We start from the raw sequence: 20,456 nt of genomic DNA, 5'->3' as shown, positions 1-20,456 counted from the left end.
CTCGCCAGTGATACATTCGATGATGTCAAACGCAGGGGACTTCAGGAGATTAACTAGTATGGCCTCAGCGTGCAGATGAGAAAACTGGGGCCCAGGGAGGGAAGTGGCTGGTATCAGATGGGGGTGAGGCAAGGTGCCTCTCTCCCTCTCTGTAGGACATTTTCCATTGGGTCCCCCAAGCCCTGCCAGGGACCCTACACCTAACAGTCATTAGTGAAAACAGCTCTTTGGGCCTTCCCCTGCAGGCCTCGGCTCCATGGATGGGACTTGGGTCCAGTTCAGAGGCACAGACACAACCTGCCGTCCCCATCCCCTTGGCTCAGCCCCTGGGTCCCTAGGCCGAGCTGTCATCCCAGCAAATCCGCTGCTGTGGCTAGAAAGCGTCAGACTCCCAAGGACATGAAGCCCAGTGTAGTCTGACCCTACATGGGGCACGTGTCTCTCTTCATCATCTAGACAAGGAGCCTGAGCCTCAGAGAGGTCACCTGGCTTTCCAAGGTCATCCAGCAGCGAGTGGGATTAGAACCTGGGCGGAACCCCACTTCACAGCTTCCCTCGCGCCTCTACCTTAGCCTGGCGTGGGACACGCCTCAGTTAGCTGACGCTCAGGAATTGGACTGTTCTGGAAATGGGCTCTTCCTGAGACCCAGCCCAAGCGAAGCTGCTTCCTGAGGCCTCCGTGACTAGGTGTGACACACATGGCTTCTGGCCTCCTCCGCTCCCTGCCGGCCTGCTCTACCCCGGTCAGGCTGCGGTTCCCCCAGCCACCGTGCCGGAGCCCCCCATGCACGCTGGTCCTGTGTCTGTCCCCTCCCCCCTCCCCACATCCCCAACCTCTCTTTTCAAACTTGGGCCAACATCCTGTCTTCTAGCCCTGCTCTGCCAAGACCCTCCCCACCCACCCTTAGCCCCCCTTCAGCTCTGTTTCCATGGGTTCTCTGCCCTTAACTGCCCCACTGTGTGTTGCTCAGGAGCAGGGCACCGGGCGAGCTCAGCACAATCCCCTGGCTAGCAGGACTCTGGCTCATAGAGGTGCGTGTGTGGAATGAATGAGTCTGTAATCTCTGCTTCAGAGATCTCTCTCAGAGCCCAGAGGCCACTCTCCTGCCTCAGTCAACACTTAGGCACTGACTGCCTTGGTGTCCACGTGTATATACTCATCTGTTGTCCTCAGGACACGGTATAAGGTGCCCATAGACAACATCCTCTGCCTCCAGACGTGTCCACACTGGCCTTTCATTATGACCCTCAAAGGCTCATCCCTTTGAGTCCAAAAGCTTCCAGAGCTTCCTCCTCCAGCGCAAACAATAAACACAGAAGACGATGCCGAGTATTTCTAGGAACCAAAGAAATGCAAACCCGAAGAGTGAGATGTCATTGTCAACCTATTGGGTGGACAGAAGTCTATTTTTGAAGGTAGAGTTAGAGACCTAGGTAAAGAAGTGCTCTCAGACTCTGTTGGTGAAAACTGGGACAGCTTTTCGGGGACAGTTTTACAGTGACTATTAAAAAATGAAACGCTTGTAGGCACGTGCCCTACAGAAATATCCACACTCAAGCTTGTATTACAGGACTGTTCGGCACAGAGTGAATTGTAACAGGGACAACAGTGGGCAGAACCCTGATGTCCGTTAATAGAGGCTGATTAAACCCATCCTGGCACAGTCACGCATCAGGAGCCCCCCCCCCCCCCGCCGGCCACTTAATAAGATAGGGTAAATCCATGTGTCCTGGTGTGGAAAGATGTCCACTACCTGTTACGGGAGAAAAGCAAGTTGCAGAAGAACATGCGTAACGGCCTCCCTCTGCGTAAAAGACAGAAAAGTGTGGGGTGTGTGGTTTGTTGGGTCCTGCTGGGTCCCCTATCACCTCGCTCCCCCAACCCCCACCACCATGCAGGGCTGTGTGCGAGCTCTGGGCTTTGTTTTGTTTGTTTTAAGTAATCTCTACCCCCAACATGGGGTTCAGACTCATGACCCCCAAGATCAAGAATCACACGCTCTACCAACTGAACCAGCCAGGCGCCTCCTGAGCGCTGGGCTTTCGCAGAGAGCTGGAGCAACCAAAGGCGATTACCATGTCAGAAAAATATCGCGAACTGTCCCCTAATTATAACTTTTTCTCGAGTGTGTTGTTTAAACATTTTTTTTTTGAGATTTATTTTTTAAGTAAATTCTACATCCAGTGTGGGGCTCAAACTCACAACCCTGAGATCAGGAGTCACATGTTCTACCGACTGAGCCAGCCAGGTGCCCTGAGTGGTTTGTTGTTGTTGTTTTAACGTGTATTTATTTTTGAGAGAGACGGAGACAGCGCGTGAGTAGGAGAGAGAGAGAAGGAGACACAGAATCCGAAGCAGGCTCCAGGCTCTGAGCTGTCAGCACAGAGCCCAATATGGGGCTCGAAACCATGTACTATGAGATCATGACCTGAGTGGAAGTCAAATGCTTAACCAGCTGAGCCACCCAGGCGCCCCACTGAGTGTTTTTTTTTAAGTTTATTTATTTATTTATTTTGAGAAAAAAAGAGAGATGTGGGAGGGGCAGAGAGAGAGAGAGAGAGGAGAGAGAATCCCAAACAGGCTCCATACCATCAGCACAGAGCCCGGCTCAGGGCTCAAACTCACGGACCGTGAGATCATGACCTGAGCGGAGGTCAAGAGTTGGATGCTTAATCAAGTGAGCCACCCAGCAACCGCCCCCCACCCCGAGTGTATTTTGTTAACAGAATGATACACCTAAGGGTGACCCCAAACCTTTGATTGAACCTGCCTTTCTCACCCCATGCCTCCCACGTTTGCGTGTGCAGAGCTGGGTCTTCCAGGGAAACACACATGATGTGGGAAATACTCATTGCTAGAATCTGCGGGGGAAAACATCAAGAAGGGAAACCGCCAAGGGAATTCCCTCAGGGGTGCCCTCAGTTCCCAGCCTTCTCCCCTGTCCCTAGGACTGTCTTTGGCTTTCCCTGTTTACTCATGGGCTTCGGAATTATCATTGAACAGCTAACATCGCATAATGACATAACGTATTAATTTGTTGCCCTAGTGTTGGCCACTTTGAGTGTTTCTAAATTTTCCATGTTGCAATGAACACCTTCATGCATGGAGATTTTTGCTTATATTGGATTTTCAGAGTGAAATTACTAGGTCAAAGGATACAACATAAATGTCTTTATGGTTCCTACTAAAGATTGCCAAATTGCTTCCAAAAGAGTTACTCTGATTTATAATACTACCAACACCAACGGAATCTACAAGTTCCAGGAGATAATCTTGCCAACCCCTGGCCCTTGTCCCCTCCCGGGGTGGCTATTTTGGAAGGTTATAAATGGTATCTCAAAGCTGTTTTTCCCATTTGTCTCTTCCTGGCCAAGGTGGAGTTCAGATTTTCAAAAGATTTGCTTTAAAGGTGTCCTAAATGGCAGTCACGTGTGTTCTTTCCTCTCCAGGGAGCGCGCAATCGATGGCATTACTGACGACAACAATTGTAACAAGGACTAGAACTCCTTAGGTCTTTAGAGCACTTTACAGTTTACAGACTTTGCCAACCAGCATCTCGTTTGATTCTACCGGTAGGCAAAGCAAGGCAAAGAGTTTCCTCTCCCGTTTGTAGATGAGACGGTTGCAACCGCGCAGGGTATGTTTGGCCAGAGACATGGAAGTCCCCCACGACTAACGTCAGTAATGAGGGGGACACTCAGAGATGGCAGAGAAACTGCGCACGTCCTCTCTCTGGGGCCACACGGCCTCTGCTCTCTGCTTCTCCGTGTGTCCCACCTTCGCTTGGCCCATCATCTCTTTCTGCTTCTTCTTTTTTTTTTTTAGTTTATTTATTTATTTATTTATTTGAGAGAGACAGAGACGGCGTGAGCGGGAGAGGGGCAGAGAGAGGGAGAGCGAGAATCCCGAGGAGGCTTCTCGCTGTCAGCGCAGAGCCTGACGCGGGGCTCAAACTCACGAAACCGTGAGATCATGACCTGAGCCTAACCCGAGAGTCAGATGCTTAACCGACTGAGCCACCCAGGCGTCCGGAAGACTGCGAACAGTGGCAGCATCCAGGCTCTGCCCATTCTCCCGGGGGGCTCCAGCGTCCCATCCACCTCTGCCCCTTAGTTCTTCATCTCTCAGGAGAGACTCCGGGCCTCCCAGCCTCCCAGATGGCTTTTCCTCTGCTCACGTGTCCACCCTTGGTGGGGGCACAGTAAGGGATGGCTCCATGGGGTATCAGCAGAGTTGCTGGGACGGAGGTCAGAGCTCTTAGAAGGGTGTGGGAAGGGAAGCGGAGGCAGGCTTTTAATACAACACTGGCCAAAAGCTGATTACTGTGTGGCCCTCTGGGACGAGATAGACTGTAGCAATAGCCCGGCAGTATGAGTTGTCTAGGGCTGCAGAGGCCTGCCAGAGAAACCGTCCCCAAAGGCGCAAGAGATGGTCACCTTCCTCTTGAAGTGCACCCCAGAGCCTCCCCCGGGCCTCAGTCAGGCTCTACCCGCCTCACTGGCCAGCAGATGCCTCCCTGGGCAGATCTGGGAAGCCTGGTGTCCGAAGGAGGGGGCCGTCAGGGGCTTCTCCTGGCCCTGCCCACCCAGCCCTCCGTCCCCCCCGTCTGCAGGTGCGGATCTGGGAGATCCCCGAGGGTGGGTTGAAGCGGAACATGACAGAGGCTCTCCTCGAGCTGCACGGGCACAGCCGGCGCGTGGGGCTGGTCGAGTGGCACCCCACGACCAACAACATCCTCTTCAGTGCCGGCTATGACTACAAGGTGAGCTGCTAGGCTGCGGCTGTGGGGAGGGGGGCGGGGGTGGGGGGGAGCAATGTGGGTCTTGAGGAGCTGCCTGTAGGGGGCACTGTTACCTTCCAGAGCACGTTCATCAGCGTTGTCCCACCCGCCTGTCCATTCATTCGTTCAGTCGCTGCACACCGCCGGGCATCTTCTGTGCACCCTGTCTTTCCCGGGGTCCACGGAGGCTGCCTGTCTGGCTTCTCTGGCTCCTACGGGTTGGAAGAGAATGCCCACTCCGTGCCCACACCCTCTGCCGGGCCCCTTCTTAAATCTAGAAGTGGCCGCTGCCCTCCTGGTGGGAAAGAGGAGCAAAGTTGGTGGAGGGAAGAGAACAGCACGGGGCCCTGGCCAGGAACATGAATCCTCCTTGCTGGTAGCAGAAACCGATCCCGGCTGGGGCTGGGATCTGCCGAGGGACAGTAGTGGATTTGCGCAGCAGGGAGCATCAGCCTCTGACATAGAGTTTAACGCCACCCCCCCGCCTCCCAGCGCACCCCGACCCGGCATGGGGCATCTCTCCCGGGGCCACCGGGTGCAGACCGGGACAGGCGCCTCACGGCGCAGCCGCAGGGCTGACCCTGCCTCCGGCATGCCCACCCCCCTGGCAGGTCCTCATCTGGAACCTGGACGTGGGTGAGCCGGTGAAGATGATAGACTGTCACTCAGATGTGATCCTCTGCATGTCCTTCAACACCGACGGCAGCCTGCTCACCACCACGTGCAAGGACAAGAAGCTTCGCGTGATTGAGCCACGCTCTGGCCGCGTCCTGCAGGTGAAGCCCCACCGTCTTTGAGGGGAAGGGAAGGTGTCGGGATGTGGGGCTTGGCTTTCAGGCAGGCCTAGAGGAAAAGGCTGTGCCAGCTCCCCTTCTCCCACGCACCTGGCCTGCACCCCTGCTGACCTTGTGGATTCTGGGTGCTTCTCGGGGCCCTGCTTAGACTGGGTGGGGAGAGACCTCAGCACCCTTTCTCATCCCCACTGCACCCCTCTCCCCAGACGGGCTTCTTCTGGCCTGCTCCAGGGGCAGAACTGGTGGCACCCCTCGGGGCACAAATCCTTGGGTATCGCCCAAGCCCCATCGTGGGCACAGGAGAGGGGATTTGGGACTTGCTACCCAGGCACCTGCGTGGGGACCGGCCTGAGGGAAATGGCTCAGGGCACCAGCCCCAGAGACGGCGCCAAGCGGGGAGGTTGATGGAGAATTTAGCTCCACCTTGATCTTTGAGTGTTCCGGGTCTTGACCGCAAGGAAGGGATTAGATGCCGTTGGGGAGTAAGAAATGAACTTCTCGAACACCCACTGTGTGCCGGGCATGGGGCATACATGGATGGAATGGGAGGGAAACTTTGGGTGAAATGTGAGGTTTACCTCCTACCCAAGAAAGGACCGATGCTTGACCCGGCTGTGTTTCTTTCGGAAGAGTCCGAAGTGGCAAGACCAAAAAGCCACCTACTACCACCATCGCAGAATATAACACTCATAGTTATTAGCATCATTAGCATCAACCGCCATTTACTCAGAGCTCCCCGTGTGGCATGCACTGTACCAAGGGCTCCAGGACGTTACTCATTTAATCCTCATGACAGCCTTTGTGTGTGGGGGGGGGGGGGGTGGCTCAGCTGCTCTTCCGCCTTTCACGCAGGGGAACTGAGCCTTGGAGGGGGGTAGAGACGGACACTCAGTTACAGGCAGAGTTATATGTGGATCCTGAGAAACTTAACAGAAGACCATGGGGGAGGGGAAGGGGGGGGAGTTACGGAGAGGGAAGGAGGCAAACCATAAGAGATCCTTAAATACTGAGAACAAACTGAGGGGGAATCGGGGGTGGGGGAGAGGGGAAAGCGGGTGACGGGCATGGAGGAGGGCACCTGTTGGGATGAGCACTGGGTGTTGCGTGGAAACCAGTTTGACAATAAATTATATATAAATAGTATAATAATAATAATAAATAAATGAACATTAAAAAAAAATTTTTTTAAAGAATTCAAACCAAGCTGGGGTGGGAGGGGGGTGGGTGCAGAACCCATGCTGAGCGGAGAAGAAGTTAAGGAGCTGAGAACCCAAGCTCCACCCCACAGACGTGACGCAGGCCAGAGGGGTGGGACTCCTCAGGGCCACCCTTCTTTGACAGACGTGGAACTGAAATCCAGAGCAGGTGACGCCAGCCTGAGTCTTTGCACCACCCCGCCAGCCTCTGGTATCCGACCTGATGCTGACTCATGCAGGCAAAGGGCTGTTGCATGTTAGGAGGAGAAGGAAGGGACGAGAGCCGAGAGGCAGGGGGAGTGGAGGCGGAGGATGGCCTTGTTAGAAGGAGCCCTGGGTGAAGCAAGTTATCGAGAAGTGACCCCGTGAGTCCCCTGTGCTCCCTGGGCTCCTGGTCCCAGGGCTCTCTTGCTCCACAGCACCTGACCTGGCTTCCTCTGGCGGCTGTGACAAATCACCACAAACAGTGGCTTACAGCTCTCTCTCAGCTCTGGAGGCTCTGGGAGAGAACCCTTCCTCGCCTCTTCCAGCTTCTGATGGCTGCTGGCTTCCTTGGCTGGGAGCCACATCCTCCAGTCTCTGCCTCTGGAGTCACATCACCTTCTCCTCTGTGTGTCTGTATCTCTCACCTCTTACAAGGATGCTCGCCGTGACCTTTAGGTGATCCAGGGGAGTTAAGGACCCCATATCACAGATTCCAGGGACTAAGGCATGGACATATCTTTTGGGGGCCCCCATTGAGCCTACTACGGTTTCCTAGTATCCAGCGGCCGTGGCTTAGCAGCTTTCTCTGTCCCTGCCAGGAGGCAAACTGCAAAAACCACAGAGTGAACCGAGTGGTGTTCCTGGGAAACATGAAGCGACTGCTCACGACAGGGGTCTCCAGGTGGAACACGAGACAAATCGCCCTCTGGGACCAGGTCAGCCACGGGGAGGCCAGGCGGTGACACGAAAGAGTTGTAGTCCTGGGGGCTGTGCTGGGGTCGGGGGAGGTAAGGGGCCCGTCCTGCCTGGACGTAAGCTGATATGGGCCTTCTTCCCTGCAGGAGGACCTATCCATGCCCCTGATCGAGGAGGAAATAGATGGGCTGTCGGGCCTCCTGTTCCCCTTCTACGATGCTGACACCCACATGCTCTACCTGGCTGGAAAGGTAGTCGAAGATTGGGGGGTGGGGAGCGCTGGGGCAGCCTGTTGGGAGACCCCCTTGCCCCACCATTGTGCCCCCGCTCCTGCCCTACCCCCTGAGGAGAGCCAGGCTAACCTCTCTGGTCGTCTCTCTCACTCTCTTTGATCGAAACCCGCCCTCAGGTCTGATACTCATTCTTACTGAAGTGTCAGTGACTGACAGTTCCCTCCGAGGTGCACTGGGGTGGGGTGGACACCGGGATAAGGCTCAGAGCCTGAAGTGTAGAGCGCAGTGACTAATGACGGCATTCGAAGCACCTGCCGGGAGCTTTTTGGCAAACATGGCCTCGTCTATCACAAACACTGTCTACACGCACACACCACCTCCACCCCATCACCCCGTAAGTCCCCTGTGACGACCGGCCACGGGTCTAGAGGCCAGGTCTCCCTGGTCTTTGGACCACCGCTGAGGCTTTCTGCAGCAGACCCCCAGGACCGGGGCCTGCTCAGCCCAGCCCACCCCCGCCCCCACTTTCCTCACCTCCCTCTCTCCCTGCCCCCAGGGAGATGGAAACATCCGGTACTACGAGATCAGCACTGAGAAGCCCTTCTTGAGTTACCTCATGGAGTTCCGCTCCCCAGCCCCGCAGAAAGGCCTAGGTAAGGGGGTCCACAGGCTTCCATGGCTGTTATGCTATAGAACAAGAGACTGGATGTTTGGTTCATGGGTCACCCCTGCCTTTAAATGAAAATCAGAGTCAGAAGCCCACAGCTCATGGGCAGTCAGAACCTGCAGATGCTGCCCCTGGGAAAGTCCGCCTGCCCTTCTTCGCCAGCCTGTCACCACCCACCTGACTGACTGTCATTCCATGGTGCCTGACATCCTCCATCACCTCTGGTCATCAGCGGCCCACACGGGCTTCATTCCCATTTGCAGATGGGGATACTGGCGCTCCAAGTGGCTCTGAACTCTTGTAAGGTGGTTGAAAAACTAAAGGTCAGAGAAAAGTCTGGGTCCAGACACTTTCCTGAAGCCTTTGGGAAGCCAGGACCCCAGTCTCCAGGAGCAACTCTGTCCCTGCCTGAGAGGACAGGAGGAAGTCCCAGGGTGTCCCCATCCCTGCACCCCCAGGCTCCCCAGCCTCTAAGCAAATCCTTCAGAGGGTCCAGAATTGACGGACGGAGCGTAGTGAGTTCTTCACACCCCCCGTTCTACCACCGCTAAAGTCTTACAGCAAAAGTTTCATTCCTCTCAACTGGCATTGCATATGATTCAGCAATTTCCTGTTTGGGGTCAGAATCAGCCCGTTGGAAGAAGTTTCTTTGGGGGCCCCGTTCCCTCCTTACCTCGGAGCCCGAGTCTGGCTTGTTCCCTCTGGGAATCCGGTGCTACGGATACGGCCTGAGAGCCAGCTTCCAGACCATCAGTGCCGGAAGGGCCCGAGAGCCCACCTCAGTGACTGGCAGCAAGATGGCGGCCCTGAGATAGGCCCAGTGACCATTCCATTGACTTCACCCCTCCCCGACTCTGTCGTCTCCTCCTCCTCCTCACTGTCACCTCTTGGTCAAGTAGAATACAAAGCATCCTGGACTGTAGAGTCAGACCTAGGTCGACGTTCTGGCTCAAATGTATAGCTCACCCTTCTGAGGCTCAATTTCCCCATCTGTAAAATAGGGAAAAATCAAGCCTACCTTTCAGGGCTATTGTAAAGCTTAGATGGAGAGCACCCGGCCAAACACCTGGCTCCTCCTGCCCTTTCACACCGTCGTTCAACAAACACTTACTGGGTATCAGCCGTGTGGCAACCTCTAGACTCAGTGGGAAACAGTGCAGAACGCAGCCTTCCTCTTGGGATCTCACATTCCACTGAAGGGAGACAGACAATCAACACCTAAGGAAGGAAAATACTGGATGGTAATAAGGTCTAGGCAGAGAATCAAATGAGGCAATAGAACAGGGAGCGACGGGGGGCTATTTTAGACCAGGTAGTCAAGGAAGGCCTCGCCGTGGAGGTGACCTTTTAGGCCGAGATCCGAAAAGCAGGAAGGAGGAAGAGTAGGACCAGCAGGAAGGATCATCGATGCAAAGTCCCTGGGGCAGGAATGAGCCTGGCATATTCTAGAAACAGAACAGAGGTCCGGATGACTAAGCGTGGACTCTGTGACATGGCAGAAGATGGGGACAGGCTTGGGACATGAATCTGGAGCTTAGAGCAGGGGCCGGATGCCATGAGATGGGTTAGAAAGGTATAATCACGAGGGGTCTTCGGAGAAACAGAGCTGCTGGCTTCCTGGAGACCCAGGAAAGCTGGAGGTGACGTTCGGTCCACGTCCAAAGATCTGAGAACCAGGAGAGCTGATGGTGTGAATCCCAGTCTAAGGACAGGAGAAGGTGACAGGAGCTGTCCCAGCTCAAACAATGAGGCAGGAACAAAAGGGGTGACTTCCTCCCTCCTCTGCCTTTTGTTGTATTCGGACCCTCAACGGCTTGGAAGGGGAGGGCAATCTTCTTTCCTGAGCCCACTGATACGTACAGCCATCCGTCACACAGGGGAAGGAGTTTGGGTTTTACTGGGAACCCACTGGAGGCCTTTCTTTGTCTTAAGCAGGCGGGTGGGAGATGGGACAGCATGACGCAATCTGAAATGTTAGTCCAAGATTGCTCTGGCTTCTGTAGGGAGAACGGATTTTGAAAGGACAGGAGGGAGGCAGAGAGACTGGTTTGGAGGCCACTGTGGACTTCTAGCCAAGAAACGATGGTAACTAAGGAGGCGGCAGGAAAAGGATGGTAACTAAGGAGGAGGCGGGAAGATGGGGAGAAGATGAATCCAGGTGTTTCGGAAGTCGAGTCAGCAGGACTTGAGGAGGAGAGAGGAACCAAGGAGAACTGTCTCTCCTCGCCCCCGTCACCTGCGGCCACTGCAAAGCATCTGCCATGAGCCAGGCACCTTTCACAGGTTCAGAGTGGCTGGGTAACTCACCCCGGGCAGGTCACCTAGATCCTGCATGGCAGAGCCAGAATTCAAAACCAGCCCTACTGGCTCTAAATCCCACCTGGGTACCATGATAGTACTTCCCTGCAGCATCTAGAATTCCTGTATCTGGAAGAGCAGACCTCCATTCCAGTCAAGGAGAGCTGGAACCTTAACTCCTGTTCACATCACGGAAGAAGAAACTAACATCCCCTGCGCTCATGAGGGTGGCAGGCAGTCAATGAGCATCTTCTGGCCCAATCCCCTGACCATCTTGTGAAGGGTCATACTGTTCTCCTCTAACCCGCCAAGGAACCTGAAGCCTGAGGCAGTGATCTACCCAAGACCTTCCCAACCAGAAAGAGGGGCAGAGTCAGGACTCAGAACCAGGTGTGTCCGACCCCAAAGCTTGTGTTCCTAACCCCACACCGCACTGCTTCCTCGGTGGGCATCGAGTAGAGGCAGCCGTTAGGAACTCTGTGGCGAGTGGGGACACACGGATAATACATGCACCAGGCATGCACACCCTGTCAGTCCTAGATACACAAGTCGACAGCAGTCTCGGGCTCTAGGGTGCGTGGAGAAAGGGTTCTCTCTCCTTTGTTCTCTCTGAGGACCAGATACACAGAAGCTTAGGGGAGCTAGTTTATTTCAGGTGACAGGCTCAGGGCGCCTGGGTGGCTCAGGGGGTTGAGCATCCGACTTCGGCCCAGGTCATGACCTCACGGTTCGTGGGTTCGAACCCCACGTCGGGCTTTGCGCTGACAATACGGAGCCCGCTTTGCATTCTCTGTCTTCCTGTCTCTGCCCCTCCCCAGCTCTCCCTCTCTCTCTCTCTCTCTCATAAATAAACATTTTTTAAAAAACCTTAAAAAAAGAAACAAAAAAGGTGACAGGCTCTGTGGCTCTGCCCCAGCCATACTCTGTGACCTGGGGCAAGCCCCTTCCCCTAGACCCTTAGGAGTTTCATCTATAAAAAGAATGGAATAGACTAAACTATCCCAACAGCCCCTTCCAGTTATAAAAGGCCCCATTTCTAAAGCACGCACCCTGGTGAGGTAGGACTGGCCCGAGGGGCTTATTTGAGACATTACTACTTAGAGACAGGGTCTGACTCAAGAAGCCCCCGGTCCACCTGCTGCCCTCAGCATAGAGCATTGCCTCCAGACCTAAGTGCTCAAGGACACTCTTGATCAAGGACATCAGGGAGGAGGGGTGCTGACGGGGATCCCTGGGACCCCATGGAGCCACGTGTGCCTGTCCACAGGGGTCATGCCCAAGCACGGGCTGGATGTGTCGGCTTGCGAGGTGTTCCGCTTCTACAAGCTGGTGACTCTCAAGGGCCTGATTGAGCCCATCTCCATGATCGTACCCCGGAGGGTGAGTGGGGCCATGCTGGGCTCCAAAGGGACCCCCGCATTGAATCCTAGCTGGCTCGCCACGGACTGCAAGCCTGAGGAGCCCAGAAGAAGGTCCTGTGGCCTGGGGTCTTCAGGCCCAATTTGGGGTGGGAGTTGGGGGCCGTTCTAGGGTGGGGTCAGTCTGGCTTGCTAACGAATGCAGGGTGGGGATTCCACATGGGAGACACCTGAGTGCAAAGGCTTGGCGGCGGGACGGCGGGAGCTGGGCGGGAGGTCAGCGAGGAGAACCGGCTGCTGAACAGCAGGGGTTCTCTCAGCGGCCCCTATGTGTCCACTCTTCTGCTCCCCTCACTGCAGTCGGATTCCTACCAGGAAGACATTTACCCCATGACGCCAGGCACGGAGCCAGCTCTGACCCCTGATGAATGGCTGGGGGGCATCAACCGAGGTACCGTGCGGGTGGGCTTCCCGGAAGAGGCTTCGAGAACTGCAGCTTTTGCCTTCACTCGAGTTCACCCATTTCCCCTTTGCATGGCCTCTGCTCGACTCCCCCACGCTCGGCCAGCTGCCAAGGATGGTGTGAATGAAAAACACCATCACTCGACACTCGACCAACCTGCCAGTGTGAACGTTTCCCTTGCCTTTCGTAGATCCCGTGCTCATGTCTTTGAAGGAAGGCTATAAGAAGTCCTCAAAAATGGTATTTAAGGCTCCCATCAAAGAAAAGAAGAGCGTTGTGGTCAATGGAATAGATTTATTAGAGAATGTCCCACCCAGGACAGAAAACGAGGTAAGGAATGTAAGTTATCACCTCCACAGGTCCTAGAAGAGCGAGACCTTTACATTTCAATTATGGGCTGCAGGCCTTTAAGCCGACTCCATCTGGGGCATTTTTCTTTCTGTGACAAATGCCATAAGTAGCCTGCTATTGGCTTCCGTTGCCTCTGACCCCAGTAAATAGAGGCTGGGATGTGGGAGCGATATTGATGCCCCACCCCCAGCCCTCGCATTCACTAGCCCACACAGTTCCGTGGATCATGAATCCGTTTCGGAACGTCGCTGTCATTTGCTGTTCCGGGAGTTATAAATTCCTGGCTAACAGAGGAAAGCCTGGCCTCAGGCATTACGGCGCGGCCTTCCTCCCTGGCACCGCGGCAGCGACGGGGTCTGACAATTTCCTGTTTGGCGGGGAAGAGGCTGTGTTTATGAAAGTACTCTCTGTACCATTTAGAAGGAGGGCAGGTCATCCAGGGACAGCCATAGCTGGGTCTTACCCATGCCCCCCGAAGGCTTCTCCTTTCAACGGTACCCCCAGTCCCTGGTGTCAATACCAGGGACTGAGTTCAGCCCAGCCAGGGTTCACAGATGGCTGCCCTGTGCCAGGCACGTGGCTCGATGCCACTGGAGTAGAGATGACTACTTGGACTCCACTGCATTTGATTCCGGGCTCGGCCGTTTCCTGGCTGTGCCCGAGCAAGTTTTCTGACCTTTCTCGTGGTAAAATGGGGATATGAAATGCGGTGAGCATTAAAGAGATATTTTCTAAGAGTCTAGCACTCTTCCTGGCCCATATTCAGTGCTCAATGAGGCTAACTGTACAGGTATCTATTGCTGTGTCAAACATCACCCCAAAACTTAATTCTTAAACCCACAAACCTTTATTATCTCATAGTATCTCATAATGGATGCCCATGGCTCAAGGTCTGTCATGAGGCCGTGTGGTTAAACTGTCAGCTGGGCTGCTGTCACATCTGAAGGCTCAGCTGTGAAAGGAGCTGCTTCTGAGTTCATTCGCATGGTTGCTGGAAGGATGCATTCGCTCACAGGTTGTTGGACAGAGGGTTTCGGTTCCTCGTGGGCTATCAGCCAGAGGCCTCCCTCAGGTCCTTACCGTATGGACCTCTCCGCAGGGCAGCTCACAGTGTGGCAGCTGGTATCCCTTGGAGTGAGCAAGAGAAGGTGTCCAAGATGGAAGTCATAGTTTTTTTGAAAATGACAGACCATCACTTCTGCCGTTTTCTATTCATTTGAAGCAAGTTACTAGGCCCAGTCCACCCTTGAGGGGAGGGGATAACACGGCGGCCATCTTGGAGGTTTCTTGTCACACCAACTTAACGATCATCACTATTATTTGTCAAACGAAGACTATTCCTGACCTCTGGGACCTCACAGTCTTGAAGGGAAATTTGAAAGACAGACTGACAATTGCTATATGTTTCGTACCATTGTAGGGGGATGTTCCGATTCCTAGGGTTGGGTGGAATCATGGGATAAATGAGATTTGCTTCAAAATAATCCCTGGAGGCAGCGGGACAGGTGAATTGGGTAGGAGTAGAGATGAAGCAAAAATGGTCACGTGTTATTTCTTGAAGCCAGTTGATGAGTTCTTGGAGGCTCATAGTGTGGTTCTTTCCACCCTAGTATATATTTGGCATTTTCCACTTAAAAAAAAACACACTTTTTAAGCACACTGAGAAGGTAGAGGTAGGAGAGTTGCTGCGATAGTCCAGGTGGGCCATAACAAGAGCCTGAGGTCGGTTCTAGTACCCAGCGTGGAAGAGGCAGGGGTGAGCAGCCGTGAAATCAAGTAACATTGAGCTACGACTGATTTGTATGAACCAAAACCGACCTGGAGCAAAGTTTTCAAGGGTCTCTGAGCAGGCGACACAGATACCACAACCTGCACTAAAGCTCGTGAACCTTCCTTACTGTGAAGAAACTCGCTCAGAGCCTGCTGACTCTGGGTTTACCCACAATTTTAACCACCGCCGCCGATTGGGATCAACCGGCTAGACATTTAGGCTGTAAATGGTGGACACAGTGGTCCAAGTGTGAAGAGAAACCGGAAGTGTGGCACAGAAGAGAAGACTCTACGGTTATACGCCTCTGAATGTTACTAAAATTCATTTTACCCAATCTTACTAAAATTCGCTGTTGCTAATTGTACACTTAAAATGAGTGGCATGTATGGTATGTGAATTACACCTCAGTACGGCTGTTTTTTCTTCTAAATGAAACCTGACCAAAAGGTTAGGCAAAGAATATTCGAGAACTTGGAAGCCACAGGAGTGTGTGGAATCATTTAGCACAGGGGCAAATAGCACATCATCCCTCTGAACAGATGTAACCGGTACCGATTTGATTAAAAAAAAAAAAAAAGTCACTTAAAGAAAGAATCATAGGGGCTCCTGGGTGGCTCAGTCGATTAAGCGTCCAACTTCGGCTTAGGTCCAGATCCCACGGTTCGCGAGTTCGAGCCCCTCATCGGGCTCTGTGCTGACAGCTCGGAGCCTGGAGCCTGCTTCAGATTCTCTGTCTCCCTCTCCTTGTCCCTCCCCCACTTCACACTCTGTCTCTCTGTCTCTCAAAAATAAATAAAGATTGCGGGCGCCTGGGTGGCTCAGTCGGTTGAGCGTCCGACTTTGGCTCAGGTCATGATCTCACAGCTTGTGAGTTCGAGCCCCGCGTCGGGCTCTGTGCTGACAGCTCGGAGCCTGGGGCCTGCTTCTGCTCGCGTGTCTCCCTCTCTCTCTGCCCCTAACCCACTCGCATTCTGTCTCTGTTTCTCTCAAAAATAAACATTAAAAATTGAAAGAAAGAAAGAAAGAAAAAGAAAGAAAGATTAAAAAAAAAAAAAGACTTTTAGAAAGGTTCCCTTTCAGGGGAATCTGAAAGCCAGTGCCTGGCTGGCTTAGTGGATAGAACATATGATTCTTAATCTCAGCGTCGTGAGTTCAAGCCCCACGTTGCGCTTGAAACCTACTTTAATAATAATATGGGCACCTGGGTGCCTCAGTCAGTTAAGCGTCTGACTTCAGCTCAGGTCACGATGCCACAGTTCACGAGTTCAAGTCCCGCATCGGGCTCTGTGCTGTCAGTGCAGAGCCCGATTCAGATCCTCTGTCTCCCTCTCTCTCTCTGCCCCTCCGCCCTGGCTTTCTCTCACTGTCTCAAAACTGAATAAACATTTAAAAATTAATAATAATAAAGGTCCCCGTTCCAAATGGCAAGTAAGAGTATTATGTCTGCCCCCCTAAAATGGTGAGCTTGAGATATTTGGGAAAGGGGCCCATGTGGACGCTCTCATACCTCCCCAGGGAAGTAGGAGCCATGAGCTGGGTCCAGAGAAGGGCATACTGCAGGGACAAGAGCCTCCGGGGACTAAAGCGGGGGCAGGGGGAGGCCTGGGAGAGAAGGGCAGAGGCTGACGGGGAACAGGGGCGGGCACGATACCCACTCAGGAAATTGCCTTCTCACCTGCTCTCTCCCGGCCGCCTGGCCCCTCTCTTCCTCCACCCCAGCTCCTCCGAATGTTCTTCCGGCAGCAGGATGAGATCCGGCGGTTGAAAGAAGAGCTGGCCCAGAAGGACATCCGCATTCGGCAGCTGCAGCTGGAACTGAAAAACTTGCGCAACAGCCCCAAGAACTGTTAGCTCGCCGGCTGGGCTGCCTTCTAAGCTGACCTCCGATCTCTCCGTGGTTTCTACTCGTCCCTTAACTTCCCCTTCTCCGGTGACCCCAGGGACACAGCCGGGACTGGAGCTGGGGACAGCCAGAGGACCCCACCTGCCGCCTCCAGGACTGGAAGCTGACCTTTGATCTCTTGACCTCATGCTAATAAAGTCCCCAGCCTCTCCTGGAGACCCACCCTTTGGCGGCCACCCCAGGAGCCAGCTTCTCCCCTGCGGGGCAAAGAGCACGGGCTCCCTGAGGGGTGTCCTCAATGGACCAGGGAGCAGACGGGGAGGCCAGGACCCCCAGTACTCACAGAACTTGAACTTTTGTCGCCGGGACATCTCGGCACTCCCCGCTGGGGCTCCCAACATCCCCGCTGGACTGCACAGAAAGGGCTGGATTACAGGCATCAGCTGTTTTGCCTCCCCTCCCCGCACCTCCCTTTCTTCCCCGGCAGCCAGCCCCACAAGGCTCACTCACCTGACAAGGGTTGCAAGCAGCCCGGCTCCTTTCTGTCTCTCGCCCCCTCTCTCTTGTCTTCAGGGAATTAAGAGGATTGCTCGCCAAGGCCATAATGACCCCTTGCCTTCCCATGATTCTCTTCAAAGCTCTTGGAACCCCCTTCTCCCATTTAACTTGTGAGGTAGGCAGGGTAGGGAATAGTGTCCCCGTTTCACAAAGGACAGAACTGAGGGTTGCAATGGGGAAGTGACTTACTAAGTCACCCGGAAGGTCAACAGTCGGCCCAGGACCAGGACCCAGTGTATCCAGACTCCGGGCCAGGGCCCTTCCCAGTGCATCACGAGGTGGCTCCCACAGGGGCTTCGCCAGTGCCCAGGTCTCTGTGGAGAATGAGAACCGGAAGCCACTGCTCCCGTCTGCCCAACACTAGTAATGCCAATGTATCACACTGCCTAGTTGAGGCCCTCCACACTCAGTGCCCCTCTGCCCTCCTGGCCCCCACCTTCTGCTCTCACTCCCCAGGTGACTCCCTCAGATGAGGCCTCTTCCTCCTGGAAGCTGAGGCTGAGAAGGGTGGAGCTCGGCCCTGGGGAAGGCAGAGCAGGGGTCTTGCCCCTCACCGCTTGTGTCTCAGCCACTTTCAGCCTTACGCTTGTAGAACGACCACAGCCCCTCGCGTCCGTATAGCACTTTAAAGTTTACGCGGTTCTTTGACACGTAGGGTCTCAGTTGAGCCTCACATCCGCTCCAAGAAGTAGGGAGCATCCTCCCTCCATTTTGCAGATGAGGAAACAGGAGTGGCCCAAGGTCACGCAACTCTTTGAGACGCCATATTTCATTTGGTCTTCTACACATTTTCTTTTTTCTTCCCTTGTTTTCTCCCTTCATTGCCCACTACCCACTGAGTCTATAAACACTGCTCTCAGAAAAGTCACAGTCTGGGGGTGAGATCTGGCCTGCGGGGGGGGGTCAAGAAACGGGTGTCCACTCCTCTCTCGTTAGCATTATGCCCCCACACCTGCTTGTCCCTTGGCTGCCCTGTAGCACATCCATCCACAGAGGCCAGGGCTCCCTAAGCGCCTCCCCCCCCCACCAGGTGACCTGGGCGGGGAAAGCCCCACCCCTTGGGCTTTTCCTCCAAGAACCCTCCACCCTCTCCGCCAGCTAAAGCAGGGTCTCCTCGCCCTCCACCCCCTGCAGCTAGACAGTGTCCCCTCTCATCTCCTCACACTTCTTGACCGTTTTTTTCTTCCCCGGTGACCTTTGTGGTCTTTTGTGATTATTTATGCTGCCTCCCAAGGATAGAATTGAAATAAAATGTTTTCAACTTCTCACACCCGGGCACGACCATCTCATTTAACTCCAGTGGCTCCTGCCCTTGGTCACCATGGTATCTTGATGGTCCGCTTCCCAGCCACAGCTCCTTGCCTTTCTGGAACAACGAGCCACGTCTGTATCTACAGATATAATGTGACACTTTTGTTCATCTACAGCAAGGCTTCTGAAGCAGCACTAACTGACATTTGGGGCCAGATAATTCTTTTCTGTGAGGGCCGTCCTATTCACTGTAAGATATTTAGCAGGACCCGTCAGATGCCATAGCAACCCCTCCCCAGTGGTGATGAACAAAAATGTCTCCAGATATGACCCAGTGTCCCCTAGGATGTGAGCATCACCCCCAGTTGAGAACCACTGTTCTCCAGATACTCAGTAAGCATCCGCTCTGGATGAAGCCCTGTGTTGAGGCTGGGGGACACGGATGTCTTACACTGGAAGGATGCCTTCCAGTTTACAAAGCAGCCCTAGCTGCTATGGTCTAATATCATTTCCATTTTCAAGAAGAGCTGTCAAATCCAGAGCAATGACACGTTCAAGGTCATTCAGCTGGTATAGTAGGGAAGACACAGATCTTCTGAGCCTGGAGCCAGAAGACGCACATGCTTCCGGTCCGCCAGCCAGGCTCAGCGTCGAGCAGAATCTGTTCTGAGAGGAGGGCCGGGGACCCATCATGAGACAAGGGGAGAAGGGCGGGAGCCGCCAGGCCTCTGGGAGACACTGTCTCACCAAGCCAGGATTGTCACGGAGCAGAGTAGTCAGGCAGCTAAGTGGAGAGACGTGTAGCAGTGTGGATGCCACAGGGAACTCAGAAGAGCCACAGGAAAGCAAGGAAAGTCTTAGAAAAGAGGGCTGGAGAGGAAATGGCAAAGGGCTGCAGAGAAGCATTGGGCAGGATGCCGGGGACTGACGGGGTGGTCCAAGCCCAGATCTGCCTCTGACGGGCTGTGCGACATTGAGTAATTTGCTACCCCTCTCTGGACCTCACTCTCTCTTTCTATAAAATGAGGGAATAGGACAATTTTAGGGTTCCTTCCTGGTCTAACACTTAAGTTTCCATTATGCCAGCATTCGAGAGAATGGGACAAATCTCCAAGAGCCCCCGGCATCCAGCATAAGTAGTGCAAATAAGAAATATGTCAGGAGAAGAGAAACAGCAGAACAGTATCATGTGCAGATTTGGGTGCAGGAAAGCACTTTTGCTAAACATGAGTTTGAAGAAAGACACCCCTAGAGTTTCTGCTCTAGATCAATTCACGAAGTCCTGGGCTTGGAAAAAATATCAAGGTCGCCGTGAGTTACTGAGAGTTCCGTCTCCTGGCTGGGATATGCTGAGGAGGATACATTCTACCTTGACCAAGACATCACCCTCCCCGGGTCCAAGGGAGCAGGAGAACGGACAAGGAGATCTGTCTCATGTGTGCCTCTATCCCACCAAATCCCCAATTCTGAGCCTAACTGGACGGCTCTTTAATCACTACTTATCATGGGAAATTGTCCAAGGTCAGGGTCAGATGTGATTTCCCCCACCCCTCCCCAAGTAGCCCATTTTCCCAATTGCATTGTTGAACAGCCCATCACTTTCTCATTGGTTGTCTTTATATCCTTCAGGTCTTCATATACTAGAAAATACTCCGTGCCCGGTCTGTTACACTGATCCCTCTTGCCAGTTACGGCCTCGCCCACCACATTGCTTTGATAACCGTAACAATGTAGGACAGGGTCTTTGAACAGGTTTCTACTACCGTGTTCCCCACCAAGTGCCTGCTCCCTTCTTTTCTCCAGGTGAGGACATCTTAGGCTGGCCTCCCTTCTCTTCTACGGAGAGGTCCCTCCTGAACATGCCTAGAAGCCCTTGTCCTGCCCCTCCCCCCCCCCAACACCTGCTTGAATTTTCAAGCATCTAACACACGCCGAGTAGCTGAATTTACTCAGTCCTGGGCTCTGGAAACCCATCAACAGGAAAGAACCAGG

At 53.9% G+C, this 20,456-nt stretch overlaps 1 protein-coding gene and 2 long non-coding RNA genes across 4 annotated transcripts in view; 1 reads left to right on the top strand and 2 right to left on the bottom strand.

Moving 5' to 3' along the window:
- Positions 1-18,483, top strand: part of CORO2B (coronin 2B) — a 135,373-nt gene extending 116,890 nt beyond the window's left edge. The window contains exons 4-12 of the mRNA XM_030317841.1: positions 4,614-4,763; positions 5,393-5,557; positions 7,575-7,691; positions 7,818-7,922; positions 8,461-8,557; positions 12,137-12,249; positions 12,588-12,678; positions 12,881-13,020; positions 16,532-18,483. Of these exons, the coding sequence (XP_030173701.1) occupies positions 4,614-4,763; positions 5,393-5,557; positions 7,575-7,691; positions 7,818-7,922; positions 8,461-8,557; positions 12,137-12,249; positions 12,588-12,678; positions 12,881-13,020; positions 16,532-16,663 (1,110 nt within the window). The 3' untranslated portion in view covers positions 16,664-18,483. The remainder of the gene's footprint in view (positions 1-4,613; positions 4,764-5,392; positions 5,558-7,574; positions 7,692-7,817; positions 7,923-8,460; positions 8,558-12,136; positions 12,250-12,587; positions 12,679-12,880; positions 13,021-16,531) is intronic.
- On the bottom strand, positions 3,984-6,550 carry LOC115515754. Its single transcript, XR_003969394.2, has 3 exons — positions 5,382-6,550; positions 4,856-4,993; positions 3,984-4,396 (listed from the first exon to the last, which is right to left on the bottom strand). It is a non-coding gene; the product is annotated as an uncharacterized LOC115515754 (long non-coding RNA).
- On the bottom strand, positions 12,970-17,258 carry LOC115515751. Of its 2 annotated transcripts, none has more exons than XR_004343773.1 (4): positions 17,166-17,258; positions 16,999-17,080; positions 16,488-16,635; positions 12,970-14,671 (listed from the first exon to the last, which is right to left on the bottom strand). It is a non-coding gene; the product is annotated as an uncharacterized LOC115515751 (long non-coding RNA). The 2 variants fall into 2 exon arrangements; XR_003969390.1 differs by lacking the exon at positions 17,166-17,258 and having other exon boundaries at positions 12,970-13,408; positions 13,887-14,671.
- Positions 18,484-20,456: the final 1,973 nt, after the last annotated feature.

Source organism: Lynx canadensis, chromosome B3 (genome assembly GCF_007474595.2).
Source record: "Lynx canadensis isolate LIC74 chromosome B3, mLynCan4.pri.v2, whole genome shotgun sequence".
In the NCBI taxonomy this organism is placed as follows: domain Eukaryota; kingdom Metazoa; phylum Chordata; class Mammalia; order Carnivora; family Felidae; genus Lynx; species Lynx canadensis.
This window is presented reverse-complemented; position numbering and strand designations above follow the sequence as displayed.